The 8823-nt window shown below is 38.2% G+C and overlaps 1 protein-coding gene across 1 annotated transcript in view; it reads left to right on the forward strand.

Annotated features, from left to right (window-relative positions):
* Positions 1–4: 4 nt before the first annotated feature.
* LOC106950454 (CUB and sushi domain-containing protein 1-like) overlaps positions 5–8823 on the forward strand; it is a gene marked incomplete at its 5' end in the record, with an annotated part of 102709 nt that continues 93890 nt past the window's right edge. The window contains one exon of the mRNA XM_015037328.1: positions 5–135. Coding sequence (XP_014892814.1) covers positions 5–135 — 131 coding nt within the window. The remainder of the gene's footprint in view (positions 136–8823) is intronic.

Raw genomic sequence — 8823 nt, forward strand, 5'->3', positions numbered from 1 at the left:
GCTTTTAGTGGAGTGTGGGGGCACCATCAAGGAGGAGCCTTCCGGTCGTATTCTGTCTCCAGGATACCCGGCTCCATACGAGCACAACTTGCACTGTGTTTGGACCATCGAAGCTGCTCCAGGAAGCACCATCAGGTCTGAACCTTGGCTTTCTCTTTGTTGACTTTTGTTTTCCGATTACATTGTTCCCCTTTTTTAATTGTACTCCTTCGCCATATATCTTTAGTTTTGTTTAGTCTCCCCATCCCTTTTTGCAGTGGTGTCCATCACGCTCACACACTGCTGTGCAATCAATCTTCAGCCAGTTTTTGTTGGCCAGTATCCAAGACAGAAACGAGTAAGAGAGGAAAAATCACCTCCAGGTTTCATACCATGTAAAAAAGAACATCATCTGGGTCCCAGTTTATATGTTCCATAATGAGTTTGTGGTTGAAACTCTTCCATTTCAGAAAAATGGTACCATACAGTTTTACTGTGTTTGTCTAAAACAGGGAACGCTTTAGTGCAAAAACATAAATCAATAAATAATATGACTGTCGCTACGGCTGTTGGTTTAAGAGCTGTTGTGGCACTTCAGGATACTACACATAAAATGGGATACTGGTTATTACCGTAATCCTACATGGCATACCTTAAGCTTTCTTAAGGAATATTTAACAGTGTAGTTAGTGAATTAAACTGCTGCAGTACTCTTAATAAACAATAGGAGGTGCTACTTACTAAAGTAGTTGTTCTGGACCAGGAATGAAAGCAGATGAAGAGCCCTATGAAACTTCAATAAATGTAACATCCATATTGTTTTTGAGCGGACCTGAATCGATTGATGCAAATGTAAAACTTGGATGCATTACAAGTGCATCTAATTATAGCTGCTCTACACGAATACACATACCCCCAATTTTTTTTACTTTTTTTGACATCTTCAATACCAATTAGTGCCACATGAATAGTTGTAAGATCCTCTCTCTTACCTGACTGTTCTCTCACCTTTGAGATAGTGGAAACATAGATTTGTGCTCAACAGTGATTCCAATTATTGAATGTTTCCTTAAGCTTTATATAGACAGTTAAATAGCATTTCAGTGTGACTAAACTTGGGACTTTGACTGTCTTTTCCTTCGTCCTCATTTATTTACTTTTGTTTTGGGCGTATTTTGAATTTTTAGCCTGCAAGACTGTGACAACGAGAAACAAGAAATGTGTCGACTCTTCTACTAGAATACAGAAGTACTCTAGTAGAAGAGTCGGCACATTTCTTGTTTCTCTGTCACTTCTGTCTTCTCAACTCCTTTAAATGGGTTAAAATGCAATAAAAACTCAGAGGTTTTTGTGATGATGCTTTGCTTGTTGGATGTACTTTTCTTTTGTACTATAACATAAGCTCTCCACTTTGGTCTCATTTTTAAGAGGAGTGTTCTGGAAGCCTTTGTTCTTTCAAAGGAGACAAGACTTTCCCTTGACAATCCTTACAAAAAATCTTTTTCAGCCTTTTTTCTTACTGAGGTCTCCTAGGCGTTAACATTGTACATCCCAACTGAGTCTTGTAGAGGGTGAAATGGTCCAGGTAACCCAAAGCTGTCAACACCTGAATTTATCACATGATCATGAGAGTATAAGAATTTATTCTGATATGTAAAAACTTGCATTTGAAACGGAGCATGCTTACTTTTTTACCATAAATATGCATATGAAATACTATAAGTCTTTACGTTTTAGCAAAAGTGATATGCCACTGTTGCACATTGCTATAATAATGATGGTGTGGATGAAGACTTTGAGGCCTTCTCATGATTATTGGCCACTTAAATCTGCAGCTCTCAATCCAGAAGTTGATTCAGATCAACTTCTAAGTCAACTTCTGGATTTAGACTATCATTTGATAAAGCGTGAATAATAATGTAATGGTTTTAAAAGTACATATACGTCCATGCTGTGCTTTTCTCCTCCAATAAATCAGAGCAGATTTATTAAAGGAGAATACCATCAAATATTTCAATACATGCAAATTGAGAACCTGCAGTATTGTCCCATGAGCTGAACTGATTTTTCCTGAAGATCCTTTTCTTCCATTATTTTAGTACATTATGGTCATATTTGGGATTTTTATATTGTATGTTATTTGGTCATTTATGACTAGATACCTGTACATCAAATTTAAAAAGAAATAAATGAATCATTATGGCATAATTTTACAAATTATATACACAGACTTTTCCACTTGGTTATCTTCATTGATTTGTTTCCAATGCAGGTTCAGTTGATATTTGCTTCCACGTACAGACATATGCAGTTGTAAATGTTTAGCTTATTTGCATTCATTCTACATTCTATTCTTTTTTAGCATTTAAACTTGAGTTAATATTATCAGGAACAATCAAAACCCCTACTTTACAGTCTCCTGTTAAATGCATTTATTTATTTTCAAATTCCTGTTCTCTCGGATTTAGATTGAGTCGTGCATTCACTTCAGCTGGGCCTGTTTCGTTTCTCCAAGTGTTCTTCATATGCCTCGTTCTTTGATCCTACGCATGCCATTTATAATTGAAAATAATCTGCAATGCATCAGCACTAGGATTCCTTACGCATTAAGGGCTGCAGCTCAAGATTGCAGGCAAAGCTCACAGTTCTGAGAAACACTTCTTTCACGTAAAACCGTGGCGGTTATGTGAAGGCATTGGTATTGTGACTGCAGGCAACTGAAAACCCTAATGACATATTTGTCAAAACGTATTGATGGGAGAATAGAGAGAGACAGAGGAGTGTGGAAGACTTGCAGACAGCGATAATGCAAACATAATAAAATGGTGCTGATGAGGCAGGCAATGAGCCATTTTACTGATCTAAAATCCACTGGTTACTGCTGCACAAATTAGAGACCCAGGATGTATATTATATCATACAGAACAATCAGGTATTAAGTGCTCACATAAAAACTGATATCTGTTTTGTTTTCCTTTTTAAAATAGCTGTCCTTTCCTTTAAAGTAATAATATACTTATAAAAGCAAAAAAGATATGAACTGATTGGAGAATTGAGACTGATATCTGATCTCTTAATTTTATAAAGTTTTAACCTGCCTGCACCAGTTTTTCTAACAGATATGCATTTCCCTTTAAGAACTATAATTAAACAACATTCAGAGTACATCTTCCTGGCACTTCTGCTGTGAGTGGTCATTACACATGATTAAGAGAAGAGTTGGTGGCACACTGCTTGCTGTAAAACAGTTTTTTTACTCATTCAAATCAAAAGTGATTATGCATTCACATTTTAAGCAGTCTTTAGTATTCTATATTAGTGACTAGCTTGATTAACATTACTATACATAACCATCCGTCTCTCTGTGTATTCCCTAGAGGATAAAGATCCTTACCTTAATTTAGATTTCTAAAAGGCTGCCAACATTTACAAATCCCATGTGTTCCTTGAAAAACTGAGGGTTAAACAGGGCCACCGCACTAAAATATGTTCCGACTTGCTGTTATCTGAGGTTGGCTCTGGGTCAATTTGCTCCTTTGCCAATTCAATGTAAAGACAAAACAGATGAGCTATCCATAACGGCAATCAGAATGAACAGCCAGCAGGCAAGAAAGTAGTTTCTTACATCTTATATTTCCTCTGATGCCAGTTTAAACACCTGACTAAAGTAGGAAATGCATAACTTTTTAGTTTGTTTCCCTCTCAGTAACAGCTTCTACACAGATCAGTGATGTCAGTTTGTCTTCATATAGTGCTCACTGATTAAAAAAAAGATTTTTTTTTTTTTTTTTTTTTTTTTTTTTCTTTTTTTTTCTTTTTTTTTTTAGTTTCCGATACAGTTGGTCACCAGTCAAGACCTGTTAAAAGTAGAAAATCAGCCATTATCATTAGTCCATTTCCTTTCTGGATAGGCCTGAAGTAAATGTGTATCTTTCATTCCATTGTTTAGCATAAATAATACATGCCTCATCTCAAAATCAGGGGTCTCCAACCCTAGTCCTCCACCCTAGTCCTGAGGACTAGTAGCCTAGTCCTCAGGCTACTGGCAGGTTTCCAGTGGAACCTTTGTCTAACACACCTTCATTTAATGAGTAGGTCATTACCAGACACTTGCCAAACTTGATGGCATGCTGAAGAGGTAATTCAGTCACTTGATTCAGCTGTGTTGGATCAGCGATGCGTCTAAAAACTGTGATACTGTAGAAGTCGAGGACTACGGTGATTCATTGAATAACAGAGTGGTAACTCTCCCACCAGCAAATAAAACCACAGTTTCGCACCAGTCTACTGATTTGCCCGTTTTTTTTTTTTTTTTTTTTTCTGACTGATAAACCGAGGTACATCCAAGTGACAAAACCTGTAAACCATAGTTGATCTTATTTCCTAACTATTTTTTTTCACTGAGCAGTACCACAATTATATTAGTTTGTAAAAGAAATACAGTTCATTCAGGATGATTCAGTTGGGAAACTATCTTTTATCATTAATAAGTCTTTTTTCTTCCTTGAGTCTCAGATGTTGATGCATGTTTGCATCTGCTTGCAGTTGTAGGTCCATTGAACATCTTTGGACAACAGGATCAGCTTAATCAGAGATGTTGATAATTATGATTTAAATTTGGCAGTGATGACATGCATAAGGTCTACCAATGATGCTTTCCAGACTTATACCTGCGTCCCTTAACCACTGCTTTCGTCTTAGGGAGCAACTGTTTCACACCGTATCTTGCTTTTGGAACAATTGCAGAATTGCACAGCTTGCTTTGTTATTGCATCATTGACGTCACAGTAAATGGACTGGAAAAAGACTGCTTTGACCACTGTTTGGGCTTGGTCAGGTGTCAAATCAGCTCAGATGTGTCGGCCGTTGTGTCTTTCAAAGCTTTCTGCATGGATGTGTCTGCATCCTGATGGTCTGCTGGGCCACAGCCACACATACTGATGCAGTCTGCTCCCACTGCGAGATTTCACACCATCTCAATTAGTTTTAGGAATTCTGGCAGCTGCAAGACTGCGTTTGCTTTACGTGTCGTATCTCTCTCGTACCACACACATCCATGCACAACCCCACATTCTTAATTATTTATCTTCTTCAGGCACACACACACACACCTACTCGGAGACTTCTCCCAGGACTCCTGATTGCAGCAATACTGTTTTGTATTCATATGAGAGAGCCTCAGCAGTCCCTATTCCTCTCTCCATTTCTCTCATATGAATACAAAATAGTTAAGGCGGAATCAAAAGAGATCCTTAAGATCTGTTTCATCTCTCTCTTCTCCATCTCATCTCCTTACAGCGATTTCTTTGACACTTGATTGAACTATTTTATGTTGTTAAGAGGCAACCAAGTGCAAAAGGAGAGCCCTCGGCTGTAAACTCCAAAACATGGTTTCCTATGAGTCCTCAGAATGTTAACTGCGTGAAGAGGTCAAGATTTTCCTGTCTTTAGTCTGAAGACAAGGAAATCTTCTCTCTAGAAAGAGAGCTGCAGTGTCTTACAAGAGCTCTGTAATGATGCCTCCTCAAACTTTTTGACATTTTGTCACATCCCAGCCATAAACTTTAATGTATTTTAATGGGATTTCTTTGTATTATTAAAATCTGACACTATAGGAAACAAATAATGCTAAATAATGCTTGGGATATTCAATTATATTTAGCCCATCCAGCAAGTAAATCGTCTCTGTGTGTATTTTAATCTCAGTGTAAATACAGCTGTCCTGTGCAGGTCTCAGAGGTTTGCAGCAGAACATTAGTAATCAAACAACACAGGACGCATCAGGGACTAAGCTGTGATTAAGTTGAAAGCAGTTACTTTCTGAAACAGTACCCCAAGACTTAAACATCTCAAAGATGCTCCGTCCCTTGTCCAAACAGAAACAGACGACATTCAAACCCACCAAAACATGATTGTTATTAGGCTGCTGGAAGAGACGCAGCAATCTGCTGCCGCCACTAACTGTGTGTACTGTTTTTATCCTTTAGATGTACAGTTATTTCACAGCTTATACGCTTAGCTGTTTCTCCCTCCTAAAAATGAACTCTTTGCTGATTCTTTACCCTTAAGAAGGATAAAGAAGAGCGTGTGCTCCATGTTCTCCGATCACCAGTCGGTCGCGGCAGATGTTTGCTCCCACTGAGCAAGGTTCTCTCAGAGACGTCTTTCCATCAGTAGTTCTCCTCCACTGTTGCGATATCCGTGCTCAGCGGACACAACAGTAATCACGGGAACAAAATATTGACTGCTGTAATAACAGATTCTACTTGTTACATTGAAAGACACAAATACTCGGGACAAATAAACGCAGCTTAAACTGCAATCTAATGCGTTTTCAACACCCAGACAGAAATGTTTGGTAAAAAGAAAAGATAAACTTCAATATTTTAATTTGCTCAGTGGTAGACCTAAAAGATTGAAGATAAAAAAAATAAAAAATAAAAATAAAAAACTCCATGCTGCTGTTCTGTAGCAGCAAGAAGCAATATCTTGCTGTTGAAATGCATCTATAGGTAATAGTCCCTGAGTTCCTGCCGGTAACTCACATTTTTCATTTTTATTGTCCTAAATGCTATAAATGTTGTAAAAAGGAAAAAATAAAAAAAATAAAAAGAAGAAGAAAATGTCAGCCAACCAAAGTGTGCACTGAAAAGGAACGATAATCTGTTGGCCTTAAATATGTGCTATTGAAATCTTTAAGCTGCAGAATGAGAATTCAGTTTCGTGCCAGTGTTATCACCCTTCCTCACTATTTCACCTGCAACATTTTTACCCTTTTTTTTAATCATTTTGACAGTGACAGGGATATAGAGCGATTTAAATGGCATATAAAAAGAACCATTTATCCCAACATACAGCCCACGTTGGTTCAACCCGTCCGTCCCCTCAGCCTTTACCCTCGCATTGTGTGCCGAGTTTCTTCTGCTCTCCGTCTACCTCTTATCCTCCTTCGATCATCCGATGCCGTCAGCAGCCTGGCAGTGATCAACACTGGTCGCTTTTTTATTGCCTTCCTCACCTTCGGGTTTTATTCAACGTACCTCTGCCATTCCACCCACCCTTTCATCTTCCTTCACACATATAAATCAGCTTTCAGAATTTGATGCCTTTCGAAGCTCGACAGTGCCGAGAGTTAAACTAGAGCACAGGACTCATCAGCACCCAAACACGGAAGCAGCACCTGTCCTTGATGCTGACTGTGCTCACGAAAAACATCCCCAATTGTTCTTACTCACACGTACTGCACACGTGTACGTAAATATCGGACAAAAACAAGAAAAGAAAAAAGTAGTCGTACACCATCACCGGAAAACGTTTCTGAGTTTTGTTTAATTCTGTAAATCTTGTTGGAAGCATTGGGAGGTGGAGCATGAAGGACTTCTGATCCCTAAAGGTTTTCATAACAGGATTAGCAGAATATCTGACTGCCTTGGGGGACGTGTGTGGGTTAAGACCTTTGAACTCCGTGTTTAATTCTTTCAAATCATCAGAACCGTCGAGACGGTCGTCAAAATGTTTACGGCTTCTCCTAAGTAATGAAAGTAGCACAAGTGCCGCTTTTCAAAGTCACCATATATACTTTTCTTTTGCTCTGTCTGCTTCCAATACACGAGCGGTTGTGTCAGCCCACATAATGCATTATAACTTAAAAAAAAAAAACCTTTCGCTGCACATTTGTGTGAATATTTTCCAGTGTGTCCATCTGCATTGGTTTGCTCTGCGAGCACTTCATTCACAAGCATGGTGACAGGACTTTTCTCAAGGGTTACACTAGTCACACAGAGAGTCTATTGTTGAGTAGCCAAAGGCTACTGCTAACACATCAGACAGTAAGGGAATCGGAGTCTGACACCAATTATGCAGAAATGGTGGGAACTTGTTGCTAAAAGCCAACATATCAGTGGGTTGCTGTTTCTCCTCTGTATCATCTATAGCTCAAGGCTTTGTGAGTGCATGTGGGTAAGATGATGTGGATACTAAAGGGACCAGGGTTTCTCCTCTGCGTCTTGGACAGAGATGAGCATTCAGCTCTCTGACTTTAAGACCGGCGCACTGGACGGATTTATGATCGTCTGTCTTAAGCCTCAGGTCAAAAACGGTAAAATAAGTCCAGCTGTCCAGTCCGATTTGTGTAAAACGTTAAACCGAAGTGCAACGGATTGTAATGAGTTTGCCTAAATTGCCCCGACTTTTTTCCTTTTTAATTTAAATCACTTAATATGACACACTCTGTAAGGAAAATATCTTTGGGCGTATTTGTGAAAAAAAAAAAAAAAAAAAAAAAAAAAATTATTAATATATACACTGAATTTCAGTGCATCTTTGCAAACAGATGGTGTTTTTTTCATTAAAACAATATATTCTTTTCATCTCATTAATGGTTCTCTAGTTGCGATTAACTTAATGATTTTCCACTATGTTTTTCCTTGTGAATAATGTTTTCAGGGGAATATTATCTACAAGGGTGCTAAATACATCCATAGTTGTGGCACGCATTTTAAGAATTTTGAAAACTCTGTCTCTTGTCTTTCTCTTCACTACTACAGGCTACCTTAGTCATATGAAATACCACTAAAATTAATAAAAATAGCTATATAAGGATTGTTCAAGTCACTGCAAAGCATTGGTTGGATGCTTTTACCTTTTGCATCACATGCAGCTCAGCACAGTTGCAACCTAATGATTTATTTCTCTTCCTACTGTTGCTCTTCACTTGTTAGATCAGACTTTGTTCTGTTCTCAGAGAAAAAAAAAATAGACAAACAAAAGGTACAGTTGTGGTCAAAAGTGTACATACACTTGTAAAAAATCATAATGTTATGGCTGTCTTGAGTTTCCAATAAG

The sequence above is a fragment of the Poecilia latipinna genome, unplaced genomic scaffold (genome assembly GCF_001443285.1).
Source record: "Poecilia latipinna isolate Pla-1442-1.1 unplaced genomic scaffold, P_latipinna-1.0 Scaffold401, whole genome shotgun sequence".
In the NCBI taxonomy this organism is placed as follows: domain Eukaryota; kingdom Metazoa; phylum Chordata; class Actinopteri; order Cyprinodontiformes; family Poeciliidae; genus Poecilia; species Poecilia latipinna.